This window comes from Buceros rhinoceros, unplaced genomic scaffold (genome assembly GCF_000710305.1).
Source record: "Buceros rhinoceros silvestris isolate BGI_N320 unplaced genomic scaffold, ASM71030v1 scaffold8439, whole genome shotgun sequence".
NCBI lineage: Eukaryota > Metazoa > Chordata > Aves > Bucerotiformes > Bucerotidae > Buceros > Buceros rhinoceros.
Window position 1 is genome coordinate 21,160 of NW_010429693.1, and position 13,953 is coordinate 35,112.

A 13,953-nucleotide genomic window follows, 5' to 3' on the forward strand; every position below is an offset into this window, starting at 1 on the left:
TAGCCTTGGAGCTTGGAAGAGCTTTATCAATTGTTCAGTGTTTCGCTTTAGTATTGCAGCATAAACCCCAGTCCTGATGGACCCTCCTCCACAGACTTCCACAGCAGCACCTGAAATACAACTACTCAAAGAAGAAAAACAGTTGGAATTTTACCTCGTTGTTACGAACAACACCGATGAAATCTGCTTGGGGCGGAACGATGACAAAGAGTTCTGCTTCGTAGGCTCCTTCCCCCTGATTCTGAGCACTGACGATTAGTGTCAAGGGATTGTCATCACCAATATAGATCTGCTTCTGATCACTACAAAAAGCAGCATAAAAATGAGCTCCACATTCAGGTTTTAAAGTGTATTGAACTGGCTGAACTTACACAGGCAAGAGACGTTCTGAAATTGCCCCAATTGCTGGAGCAGTCTAGAGGAGGTAGCTATGCCTCAGGAGTATCAGGAGAGCTCTGCACTATGCTTCAAACAAAAATGCGTCTATAGTCACAAAAATGGAGCAAATACTACATGCTGCTTTATAAGAACCTTTTTTATAAAATTTACGATAAACCACAAAACCACCAACACCTTTTTTAGCAAAGAACAAACAATTATGATCCACTAAATCACTGTGTATATTCTGAATTACAGATGTACGTAGCAGAGGTACAAGCATCCGTCTATTACAAAACTCGATGGAAGGCTCCACTACAGAATACAGCCAAGACCTCCATAGTACAATTGTTCCAGATACTAAAAAAGTATCTTGCCAAGCAATGTATTTTCATTTCACCAACTACTAGGAAACCTAACAGTACGTGGGCCAATGCAGCATTTGCCTGTGAACCACGCTACCTCCCGATGTGGGTGTGCTATAGCTCTGCACTACGGGCACCAACAGTTATGAGTGGAGAAAATAAGAATGGCTTTCAGGCACGCAAAGCACAAAAACCCCAGACTCCAGGAATTAGGAGTTCAAATGTGCTTCACCTTTCCAGGTTCAATAAAAGATATCACCAATGCCAACGATTTTTTTCATGTGTATGACAACCCCTTGCTGGATAAAGCCATGCCCATTCCCATCTTCACGTGTCTGTCTAGTATTAAGTAACAGATCAGTGGTACATTTGCAGCTAACGCCGGTTTGTGCTTGTTCTGCATGTCCAGCTTAGCAAACAGACAAATAAACACTGTGTACTTCGAGTGGGGGCTGGGGTGGTGTGTGTGCTCTCCCTGTAGTAAACGCTCAAGTCGTTAGGTTACAAAGCTCCAAGAGGGTTTTCCTTAAAACGAATCGGCATGAGCTTAGATTGTATACATCGAGGAGTCATGCTTATTTCAACACATCCTTTTAACGTAAGAATCAGAAGCTCTCCAAGTTTAGGATTCCAGTAGGGAAGTTTCTTTTCCCTGTAGTATTTTTCTCATTTATTTACCTTTCCACTGAAACCTCCAGCTTTGGTTTGCAGATGTTATCATCACCACAGTCCAGCAGAATGTGTGCCTAAGAAAAATAAAATGCATACTGTTGTAATAATTCCTGCATCTGTTCTAACATACATTTCCAGTAATACGGTTTCACCACCAAATAAAACATTTTCTAAAGAGCTGGTTATGAGATAGCTTCATCTCAATCGCTTCAGAAGAGAACAAATGAGTTTTTATGCACGGAGGGCCACTGTGTCTCATCCTGCCACACTGCAATTTTAGGACTGATGTCTAGGTATCTTAATCCTCTTCCCATACTTCGACTAATCTGTTCATCTGGAGTTGCATCTCCACTATCCTCTTTAAAACAAGTGTATAAATTTGTATAAAAGGGCAGAAATAGAAAAACCTATGTTTGTTACCCTGAGAGAACTAGAGGGACAAACATCAGATACACAGAGCAGCACAGAATGAGCAGTGGATGAAACACCCCGATCTTCTGAGATTAATACCTTCAATACTACTTTAACTGCTTTCCTCCAGAAAACTGTTCATTAGTATGTGTGAAAAGAAGTCCAGCGCTAAGGAATAACGTGTCAAAACAGAAATCTGACACAACGAAGAGGAAAAAAAGACCAACATACGATAACCATCAATATTTCTGTAATTCAAAGACTAAAGCCTAGATGTATCTTTAGGTATCTTAATTCTTCAGAAGTCCTAAGGTGAACATAAGTCCTACGTACTGAAAGCTGAAAACGTTCTGGGTTCTCTCACCCCAGACTGTTTAAGAAGTATACCTGTCTGCTCATATTAGCAGGAGTGAACTGGTTGAGGATAGGATGCAATCCTGTTGCATCTGCAGCTGTTCGGTAATCCAGACGATACTCCATAAAAATAGTAATGGGAGTTAGTTTGTCTCTAAATTCAGATTCATCCTGAGGAAACCAAAGATTTGAATTGCAATTAAAACGTGAAGAAAACAACAACAAAAATATCCTTCAAAAGTTTCTGTGGGCAACAGTCCTCCCAAGGGCAATACTGCGCAGTATTTTTATTTATTGTTCATGTTGTAGTAGAAATGAGGAAGCCAAGACAAGATTAAAACTTCTGAGCTCTTGTCAAACTAGGAAACCTCCTCAGCAAACCTGCACTGTAAATGCTGAAGCTGGACAGTTTTAGTAGAAGCCTGCCTTCTTCACAAACGGAAAACGAGAGCATACAGAAGTATTCATGTAATAGGGGAGCCTAAAGGGCTGCACAATTCTGCAGCTTTAATCAGCGTCAACTCTGCTTTGTTATTCCAATGTGACAGTGATGAAAATTACTGGATTTAGAACAGCTCATTTCAGCATCTTACTTTGGAAGCTGTCTTCTACGGGCAGAAATCTATTGATAACAGTTTTCAACTGGTCTTGCATCCAATTGAAGGTAATTTTATAGGGGTCATGCATCTTTACTTTCTTTACGAGAACGTCAGGTGGAAAAGTGTCAAGAATTCACTCCAGTCAAGGAAAGGCATCACCCATCCTCCATGAATCCTTAATGATTACTAGTATTTTTGTTGGGGTGGGGTTTTTTGTTTTTTGGAAAGGGGAGTGAATATAGTTCAATTTAAAAGTACTCAGAGGTAGGTCTGAGCTGCATCCAGCTTACAGAGCTACACTTTGACATGTCTTTCCTTATTTCAGACAGTGTTTCTCTTCCTGGGTTGCACTTCGTAATTTTATTGGCTTCTGTCCACATTTGTGGGGACTAAAACAAAGACCGAGACAAAAACAACTTCATATTTCAACCTTCTCTGTCTCCTCTGCTATTTGCTGATCTTTGCTATTTAGTTTGCAGATCTATATTTTTATTTTTTACCTCCAAAGTAGAAGCACAACTTCTGCTTATTGACTTGAATATTCCTCAGAAATAATAACTGATTTTGTGCCTAGATGACTGCTCCAAGAAGTGCATAGCAAAGTTCAGAATTGAATTTCCAATCCATTCGGTGACCAGGACTTTAGTCACAATATCCATCATTCACCCTCTGACAGCAGTGACAACCCGGGACAGACTTACGGTTTGAGTAATTTTAGGTCTATCCATTGGGCATGAAGTTTCTCTAGCCTGTTTTTTTTTTTTTTTCTTTAAACATCTAACACAAGGAACTTGTAATAGACAATGCACCAGGAATTATTTGCCTAACACGTAAATTGCTACTCACCCTCAAAAAGGCATCAAGTTCCTCACAATTCATTTTGCCCCCCTTTGTAATGGTCATGTTCTTGGAGTGGCTGGGCTGTTTGCTGTGGAGAAAGAGAGCTCTCCTTATAGCTCCCTTCTGCTTAAGTTTATCCAGCAGCAGCTCCACCTGAAAATCTGTGCGATCCAAAGCATGTAGGTTAGAGATACTTCATTCAATTAAACACCGTGCAAATTCCCATCAGAAATGGGGCCGAACGCTGATTTCAACTACACTCAAAACCTAGTACTTCGAACTTCTAGAACTTCCACTTCCTTCAATATAAAACCTATTACTACATTAGTTCTCAAAATAATGACTAAGAAGCACTGTTGTTGTCCTAAACTGGATCCTGCTTTTTCCTGAAGAGCCGGAAACACAAAAGAGCACTGATACATTTACCATTTATAACTGCTACAGAACTGCAAGAACAAGAAGTTAAAATTTTTCCCCAAAACAATTTTCCAGCTTGCTTGTAACACTTATATTAATTAACTGCATTGCTGACCTAATGACTTCAAATATTCGGTATCTGCTATGTGACAGCTTTTCATACGAATCTCCCCAGATCGTACCAGCTCCGTACATGCCTTACAGAAAACAAGAAAAGCTTTTATAATCAGTAGACAAAATCCAGTTATAGCAGGCTGGCTGCCACACCACAAAAATCTTACAGACAACTTAAAAACTGGTTTGAAACAATCTTTCCCCGATTCTGATCCAGGTAACCTGATGAAAAAAGTCAGTGCTATCAATCAGACAGTCATGATTTCAACAGGACCGTGAGCAGACCCTTGTGGCTCGCCTGCATTTCAGGCCTAACAATGCACATAGTTGTACATTTTTGTCTAAAACTCCCCTCAACAAGAATTGATCTCGGTTCTGTAAAATCAAAAGGACTTTCCAAGACTAGTTCCACCAAACGGCTAAACGTATGCTTGAAGTCCCACGTATGCTCAAACCCCTCCGACCTCCAACACAACTTCAACAAAAACCCACCGAAGACAGTCATACGGATGTTACTGAACTGGTAGGATTGTGCTGAGAAAGAACAATGACCAGTGCTCATACCCGCAAACAACATAAAAAGACTTCGGAATTTTTAAAGGAGCAGAACTTACTGAGGGAGTTAGGGAGCTTTCCTTTGCCATCCGCTTTTAAGCAGAACTTTACTTTGAAGCTGTTTTGGAGGAAAAGAAAATTTTAACTTCACGCACTTTTTCTCTCATTTCCTTCTAATATTCTTTACTGTTTTTCTCAGTTCAAAGACATTCTCTTTTAAAACTCTAGCTCACTTCCAAAAGCCATTTTCTACTGGTGGGAGAGAAACTACAACCTATTAATAAGTAGACAGCAGTGCAAGCAACGAAAAGCTTTGGAGTGTTGATTCACATAGGAATAGTCAGCCGTGAAGCAGAGTGTTTACTCCTGGAATCAAACACAGCTCATTTATTTTTAAAGCTAGGAGGACCTGGCATACCGAGTCGAAAAGGCAGTTAGCACTAGCAAGGAAAAGTGGATTTGGATAATAATAGTCTAGGAACACAAAACCAAACCAGTTTGCAGAGCAGATCACCTCAGGTGTTAACTATAAGCCCACCTAAAAACCCAAATTAATGGGTAAAAGCACTGCAAGAGCTGCTTGCCGTATTGGGAGGATCTTACTCTACTCATCCCAGACAAGCGGCAGTCTCTGCAGGCAGGATGCCACTTAGGAGTTGGTCTAGCATCTACTGAAGACAACATTGAAAACTCCCACTGTTGCCAAAGAGCTCTTATGTTGTATCGTCTGTTCTTTCCGAGAAATCTGTGTTTGATGGTCTTTTTGTTAATTAGCTGACTAGAGTTCCTGAATCCTTTTAAAACTGAAAGCTTATGAAAATAAAACCCCCAAAAGTCCCTCTCCTCAAAGGAGAACAGAAGATATACCCTGCTTACCAAGAGACTTGGACATCTGACAGCAAACAGGCTTTGTTTTCTGGGTTTAGAATGGTTGGATTAACTTCCAGGGCAGCAGTGACTCTAATAACTGGTCTAGCCCTGGAAAGAAAACATCCTCTTGAGCAGCATTCAACACCGCCGCAGACAATACCCTCCCCACCACACTGTGAAACAGAGACACACTCAGACGATATTTAGAGGAAGTGCAAGAATAACAAATAACCTTTGTGCGCGTTAGGGAGCTTACCTATACAAAACAGCTGTGTCGACACCAAAGGCTCCAACAATCAAGTCTAGGAACAAAGGAGAAATATTACACATTACAACCTAGGTTTCAAAAAGTGCTGTTTTTCAGAGGTGTGGCTCTGGTGGTTATTCTAAAGTGACTTTTAGAGCAAAGGACCTGGATATCCATTTTTGTCCACATCTGTGGCTCCTTTCAGCGAATACCCAAAACTGGGTGGCATTGTGTGAGCGGCCCACTGCCCTTCAAGAATTTGAGATGGGACTGCATTCAAACCATTGGCTCTTCCATTGTAGATATAGACAAGCCCTCTCTTGTCCTCTCCACCATACGGTGCAGCAACTGCGATATCTGTAAACCAAAAGAACGATCATCAACACCTCCAGATGCAGCCTAGGAGCAGATATTTACGCTTACAGCAATCGATAATTTCAGATATTACTGTTTCAATATGAGTCAGGAGGGAGGAAATGCAACCGGTCATTAAAATGTTCATCCGCAACCTTATTTTTATTTTATTTGGATGCTGTTTTTTCTAGGAAGTGTAAGTGTTTAACAAGAATGTATCGTAGATTTGTATGGGAGGGGTGGAGGGAAAGGAATAGTTCTGCAAACACATCTGCACTTCAGTTACTGACTTAAAGCCAAATCATATGGATCTGAGATGCTTCTGAGAGTACTGAACACCCAGAATTAGTCACTGCTGGTGCCAAATCACAAAACTAAGCGGGACTATCTGCCCATGTCATTAACACACTGGCGTTCCTCCGAAGGGTGTGACTTTTTAATAATTCTGGAAAATTTACATCAGCCTACAACAATGGGAAATATCAAATCCCAGTCCATCCTGATCATGAGACGGCAATGTGCAGAACTTTCAGTTAGTTACTACTTCTTAAAGCTTAACAAATCTGAGAGTACTCATTATTAACTGTTTATTAGTCACTGATAAACAAAATGCTAATCGGACTATTTGTAAGGACAGCTTTAGAAGTGTACATATGATCTAAATTCCACATTTCCACAGCTGGTTCAAACACGAAGCACCTCACAGAGTAATTACATTACTCCCTCAAGTCTGAAAAAGTTCCATGAAAGGACAAGTTTACCATTTTGTATTTTCGACTCACCCTACAAACTCTATGAAAACAGCACAATTTTCATTCTTGCACCAGACTGTGATGGAAAGCATTTTAATTCACATTCCCAGAATGAAACAGAACGTAAAAAAGACAACTAAAAAACCTAGACTAAGTAATAGTAGTAAAATAATTAAAGGCAGCTTTTGCTATGATTTTCTCACCTACAGTGTATTTCAGATGGAAATATGACAGAATCAAAACAGGTTCTGGATCATCTCATCAAGTGACCAGATTTTGGGCTATCCGCTGTAACCTATCCAGTATCTTTTGTAAATACCTGCAGTGATATTGCACCTTCGTACTAATTCTATACACTATTAGCAGCTAAAGAGGTCCCTTCCAGCCCAAACTCTTCTATGACTAGGACTTCATTTTAAAAAAATAAATCAGAGCCACCTGGGAATTCAAAATATTAGCCTATTATAATTTTTGATCTTTCAGAAAAGTGGAAGGGAAATACCAAAACCAAGCAACTCTCATCCCCATCACTCTTTAGGACACACTGGAGTGTGACTTGCCAACCAGAGCAGTCTCCCTAGGATTCCTGGATATCTCCATCCCCAAACTAGGAGATTCTTGTTCGTTTCATTGCTCTCCATTCCCCAGATGAAACTAAAGAGAGAATCGCTGGAAATAGGTTTGAGAATCCACAGCTCCAGCTGTATCAGACTCAGCCTTGTCATCCAAATACCTGCTCAAGACACTCGGCTCTTGGTACAGTTGGCTGTAGATGTTACGGGATATTTTCAGCAGACTCTTCCATTTTGAAATAAAATAAACCCCTAGAATTTTCTCAGGATAATCTCTTCTATCAGATCATCCTTAACCACCTCTCTGAAACAAAACCTCCTTTTCATCATTGTGTTTCTGGAGAGGGAAGTCGGCTTTCAGAAACGGAAACAGGAAAATTAAATTGAAGGTGTCCTAACAAATCACAGTGACGAGTCACATATTTCAGTGAAGTTTCTACTGTACTTATCAGTTAGAAAGTAACAACCTGATGAGTGTAACAGCTAGAACAATCCATGCTGTCGTTTCAATGGTATAGTCTCTGCTCGATGCATACATGTAACTCCTGTTAGCATTCTTGGGAGTAGCATACAAGCATCGAAAGGAGTCTAGACCTCAGTGTCCAACATTCAGTCATGGTTAGCATGTCTAATAATTGTGTGCAGAATCCACACTGTGCTCTCTAGATGTCATCTGCGGAGGGAAACACTGATCAAGAAATGATGTCCTACCATTGAAGCCATCCTGATCTAGATCCCCCAGAGGTGCAATAGAACTGCTGAATCTTGCGAATATCTCAAAACCATTCAGCTTTGTGATCTGAAATCCTCCAGAGGCTCGTTGAAGACAAATGGAAACTTGGCCAACCTCTTGAAGTTTCCCATCAGAACCTCGGTCCATAAAAAGGGGGGCTCCAATAAACAAATCTGTGTAACTGGACCAAAGAAGGATAAGGTTCTTCAGTAAAAGCCTGAAAATTCGATTTCATTCTCTTAAGCATCTGTTAGTAGGACTACCAGCACTGAAGTCACTATAAAGATGAAAGTTACCTATCCTTAAATTGCAACTGAAGACAAATGTTCATTGACAAAGTGACCCCAAATATAGCAGAATTTAATGCATACAAAGCACATGAATGTAATTTGTAAATAAATACAGAAATCTACACTGCTTAAAACAAATGTTGAGCGCTGGCAAGAAAGTGTGCAGTGCAGATATATGTTAAACCAGTAATGAAGAAAGAAATCTATATTGAAGGAAAGACTATTTAATAAAAGCTTCTTTTTTTTTTTCCCAGAAACAAGTAGGGTGACAGGGGGAAAAGGAGGGCACTTACTTGTCCCCATTGATATCTGTGGCAGCCACTGAATACCCAAAATAGGCAGCCATCTGGAAAGCCAAATTCAGACCAAACCGGTGAGTTGTAGTCATGTGAACACACAAACAAGTTTATACAAAGCTGTACAGAAAACATGTCAGGGACATGATAATATAAGCCACAACATTTTTTTGTGTTCTTTCTCCTTCTATTTTCCTTTCTTTTCCTTACTGTTAGAAAGCAAAGTGAGGAGTTACCCTTCTCATTTTCCTTTTCACGATCCAGTCCTGCTTCCCAGCTCTCAAAATAGGCAGCATTTTCTTCATTTAAATGAAGTTTTTCAAAGCGGTACAACAAAACGGGAACTCGCAGAACATAGATTTTTACGATTCCTACAGGCTTTATAGATGTTTTTCTTTAGCACATGAGCTAACAGCATAATGTTACATGTTCTAGTACCCTAAAGACTGTCTCAGCAGGTCATCTTTCTATAGGAAGAGCCTCCCCGGTTCGCCCCCCGCACTGATGAAGCTACACACCTGCTCTCCAGTGAAGTTGTACATGGAGGACATGTTTTTCCCGTTGTAAATAGACACCTGCACATGAAGGAATACACGTTACAGCGTACCAACAACCTCAGTCTTTTTCATTTAATGCAAAGTTTAATGTTCCAAATTTCCTACCATGCCCAGCGTTCTTGCTGCTCTTGGGACTCCTGATACAAAGTCTGAAACACAAAACAAGACGCTCAGATAACATTCAGGTTCCAAAGCACAAGGCCTTTGCTTGACCAGAGTCGCTCACTCCCAGTGTTTTATGCCTTTTCCTGCGCACTGCACTGCTTGTTCTGGACTGTTTATTTGAAAGACCTGCCTAGCTTTTTAACACGATGTTTTTACTGCAGCAACAGTCTTACCTTCTATGCCATCGCCACTGAAGTCTCCAACAGCCACCGAATAACCTGATCAACAGACAAAATTAGTAAATCACTTCAAAAACCTTATTAAGCTTTTTGTCTCTTTTTACACTCTTTATAGGTCTCTAAGCACAGTCCTCTCGCTTCATCTTAAAACACAGTGGAATACATATTGCCTCCAAGAAGCTTAGACTACGAACAGCTACATGAGAGACTGTCATTCATCAGCATCCACAAATTCGAGATCAGAAGATGAAAATTTTAGAATTCTCATCCTGGGAACTGTCCTCACCTATCCTTGCTTTTTTCTGAACCCAGTCAGGCACATACGAAGCTAAATGATGATTTCCCATTCCTCCAAGGGACTCTCTTCATTATTTTTCTTCCCAAACATAATTCTTCACATTTTTTGGTAGATTATTTAGAAGTAGATGCTTTTCTAAAAAAATATACACATGACTAACTTTCCACATAAAATTCACGCCTTGGCCATTCCCATATTCAGCCTGAATCATACAGCACAAAAATTTGTGGAAATACTTCCACTTATTTTGTCATCAGGTGCTTTATGAATCGAGGCTACGGCAAGATAACTGAGCTTCCATCACACATAAATTACTGCATTTTCAGGTCTGTAGTTCACCAGTTATCTGTCAAATGCTGAATTAAGTGTGCGATTTAGACTTAAGCGTGATTAGTGCAAGGGAGTTTTTCAAGTACAGATAGGTTTTCTTCCTTCTCAAACTACGCACCCAAGTAGCTGTCATCAAAAGCAGCACTGGCAGGTCTGGTTGCTAACTGGTCATCATATTTGGTACTGTAGACTCTAGGGTCATATTTAGCCACAATCTCTGTCACTCGATCAGAAATAAGTTGGCCTGAAAAGAAAGAAAACAGCTTAAAACCACAGATAAAATATGCACAGGTAAGATATGCACAAAATATGAGTGTGCACTCATTCAATAAGCAACAGGACTCACTCACAGAATGCTTGCCTCTAAAGCAACAGATCTCCCACAACAGCTACCAGAAAACAGCCAAAAGCAGCAGCACGAGAAAGGATGTAAGTGAAAATATGGATCCTACTTCCGCAAAGATTTCTGCACATACTGAATCAAAAGCACACAAAGAGTTCTCTCTGCAAATAGAAGCCGCTCCTATGTGTAAGCCAGGACTTAAATTGGACTGAGCAGCTGGGTAACAGCGATCACATAGGCTTATAGTGTTGCAGAACCGAGTCACCACTCTGTGTCTGAAGCCCATCAGATGAGAGCTTAACACGGCAGACAAGAAGCTAACGGGACTAGCCAAGTCTGTGACCAGCGTTCACCGTTTTCCTGTCCCTGGGCACTAGGTGGGGACCTCAGCACACTCTTGTCTTTCCATTTAAATTAAATCTTGAATCACAAAAAGCATTTTTTTTTCAGAAGAGCACTTACTTCACATACGTATTCATACCTGTATGAAGTATAGGTAAAACTACTCCTCCAGCAGGGTGGTATAATGTGGAATAAAAATTTGTGGTGAAAAAAACTTCTATTGACAGTTGAGATTGTTTTTGGTAGTAGTAGAAGAAACTAAGGTTGTTTCAGCAGGTGAGACGTCACTTTCACCAAAAAGCAATAAAATGAATACACAAACATAACCTGTATTATATTGTATCTGCAGGTCTTCTATTGACAGTTGAGATTGTTTTTGGTAGTAGTAGAAGAAACTAAGGTTGTTTCAGCAGGTGAGACGTCACTTTCACCAAAAAGCAATAAAATGAATACACAAACATAACCTGTATTATATTGTATCTGCAGGTTAGTTTCAATTATTTCATTTCATTCAGGATTTAAGACATAGGACTGGAAACGAGGTGCTGCACCTACATGTAGGCTGGCGTGATACAGAAAAATCTTTCATAAACATCAAGTCTTTACATTAAAAAACAGGCAGCAGAGCTCGGCAGCTATCCTGATTGTAGAAGCACCATCTTCTGAACAGAGAGCTGTAGCTAAAAGGGGAATGATCCTGCCCTCAAACAGTGACTGGAGCCCACAGTAGCAAAATATATAGGTAATGTTCTGTGTAAACAGCACAGCTAGGGGTAAAATGTGCCCCATGACACAATCAGATCAATATAAACAAACACAACACATCTGTACTGTCCAAGGGAAACAGTGATGATAGTCTTCTTCGGAGGGTACATTTCTCATTGAATAATACACGCTTATTATGTGTGTAAGAAATTAAGACGTAGATTTTAAAACAACAAGCAAAATATCCTAAAGGAAACTTATCCTGATGGTGGAAACAAATTCCACATTCCTGGGAAAATGCCTTTAAAACCATCACAGAATTATTTAAAAGACAAAAGACATCTGTACAGCTGTAATCTCTAGTTGACTTGATTATTCAAGAAATATTTTGAAGGATGAAGAAGAATTATTTCTGTCTGTTTTCTTACTGATGGAGACTTTGACAGTGGTTGGAGGAGTGTGGATATAAATGACTAAGAAGATAAAGAGAAAAATCAAAGAGGTCAGCTTCTCTGTGACTTAAATGACGTATCTCACCTTGCCAGTAAAAACTTCCAGGTCCTCCAAGCAGCACTCGATCTCCCTTGGAGGGGGAAAAAAAAAAATCCAAACCAACAATAAAAACCCATGTTAAGTATATGTAAGACAAGAGAACACGTCTTATGTTTATGGGAAGTAATCCCATGCACGCCTGTCACTGCAGATTCACTGACCCTTACACATTTTCTTTTTTGAAGGAATGATTGATTAAAAATGCATCTCGTGAAATGCTAAGATAACACACAATATGCCTTCAGTGACTTGCTTCTCTACTCGATCAATTTAAAGCTCTAGAGAGAATTCTGGTTTACTGCAGTAGACTCTGCTACCCACATAAATCTAAGGCAGCAGAAATACAATTAGGAGAAAACTTTAAGACCACTACAAGGCAATCACCACACAAAACTGGTTTCATCTTCTGCCCCTGATGCTTTCTGTAACCTACCTTTAGAAAAGTTTAACTCAGAAAAGCTATTGGAATTCCCCCACTCTGTATTCCTTGGTACAACTGCAATCCACAAACCATTTTTTTTTATGAGACTTTAACCACATCAGCTATCCCAGTGCCAGGAATTTGCTCCGCAAGTACCGAACTGGGCCACAGGCTTTGCTGCACAACTAAGCCACTTATTCAGATTTTAATCTTAAAAACTCCCATGCTCCCCGTTCAGAAAAACGTCAGAGATTTGGAGATACCTTGTACCCAAGCTTGCCCACTCAGCTAGCGTTTTGGATTAGAGCCCAAGGCTGGTTTTAACTGGGGCTAGAGTCTGCACATTAAGCCTAAGGGATGCACACAAAATAACTTGGACACTTACAATCCTATACTGCACTTTGCAGGTTCCTCTGGAGGAAAAACAAGTGTCCTTGGCAAAGAGTGAAGGGACATGACCCAGTCATAAGATGTGAAGAATCCCCAAATTTGCCACATCTCAAATAGGACTTAACACGTCCAGACCACACTAAGCAATTTAACTGCACAATATAAAAGTCTGTGGTTAATTCTCAGATTTGTGCACAGTTTTATTGTGCTTGGATTTAAAAAGTAATTGTGAATTTAAAAAAACCTAAACTATAAAAGGCAGGGATAACATAAAAGCAGAAGAAACATAAAACAGACGGCAAAAAAGAGAAAGTCTACTTCTGCTAGCTGACGAGAAAAACAAAACATAATTCAGAAGAACATTGTCTACCAGTTCCCTTTTAGCAGTAAATTACTCTTCCTCAAAAAGTAACACTACCTACGCACTGATCCCTTCAAAACAAGCGTCTCAAAACACCTGACTACTAAAGCTTATTCCACTTGCGGACTGGCTGCCGCACGGGTTCATGGCCCGGGACTGGGAAAGCAGACTGATTGTTCCGGATGCGTTTGCCACAAGAGGTGATATCGCACTGCTGCAAAGACAGTGGGGAAATCAGGTTCATAGTACTGCAGTGGTTTGAAGTTACTATTGTTTATTTACAAGGATGTGTTTGCTTGCGGTTCTGCCCCACCCCCACCCCCACCCCAGGAACAGTAATCGGGGTGGTTGTTCGGCTGCAGCTGTCTGCTGACTCATGAGAAAGAATCACGTACCTTTGTGAAGTCAATACTAAATCCACCTTGACAAAAGCCCTGTCCATCTGCATCGATAGTGGCTAAAAAAAAAATGGAGATGAAGAAGGAGGAAAA

At 40.2% G+C, this 13,953-nt stretch overlaps 1 protein-coding gene across 1 annotated transcript in view; it reads right to left on the reverse strand.

The window, feature by feature from the left end:
* Nucleotides 1-13,953, reverse strand: part of ITGAV (integrin, alpha V) — a 41,592-nt gene that overhangs the window by 11,777 nt on the left and 15,862 nt on the right. The window contains exons 6-21 of the mRNA XM_010142737.1: nucleotides 13,858-13,919; nucleotides 12,276-12,321; nucleotides 10,467-10,592; nucleotides 9,715-9,759; nucleotides 9,482-9,525; nucleotides 9,338-9,394; nucleotides 8,817-8,869; nucleotides 8,212-8,414; nucleotides 5,988-6,179; nucleotides 5,832-5,877; nucleotides 5,582-5,683; nucleotides 4,765-4,823; nucleotides 3,626-3,780; nucleotides 2,214-2,351; nucleotides 1,422-1,489; nucleotides 155-302 (exon numbers count right to left, since the gene is read on the reverse strand). Of these exons, the coding sequence (XP_010141039.1) occupies nucleotides 155-302; nucleotides 1,422-1,489; nucleotides 2,214-2,351; nucleotides 3,626-3,780; nucleotides 4,765-4,823; nucleotides 5,582-5,683; nucleotides 5,832-5,877; nucleotides 5,988-6,179; nucleotides 8,212-8,414; nucleotides 8,817-8,869; nucleotides 9,338-9,394; nucleotides 9,482-9,525; nucleotides 9,715-9,759; nucleotides 10,467-10,592; nucleotides 12,276-12,321; nucleotides 13,858-13,919 (1,544 nt within the window). The remainder of the gene's footprint in view (nucleotides 1-154; nucleotides 303-1,421; nucleotides 1,490-2,213; nucleotides 2,352-3,625; nucleotides 3,781-4,764; nucleotides 4,824-5,581; nucleotides 5,684-5,831; nucleotides 5,878-5,987; nucleotides 6,180-8,211; nucleotides 8,415-8,816; nucleotides 8,870-9,337; nucleotides 9,395-9,481; nucleotides 9,526-9,714; nucleotides 9,760-10,466; nucleotides 10,593-12,275; nucleotides 12,322-13,857; nucleotides 13,920-13,953) is intronic.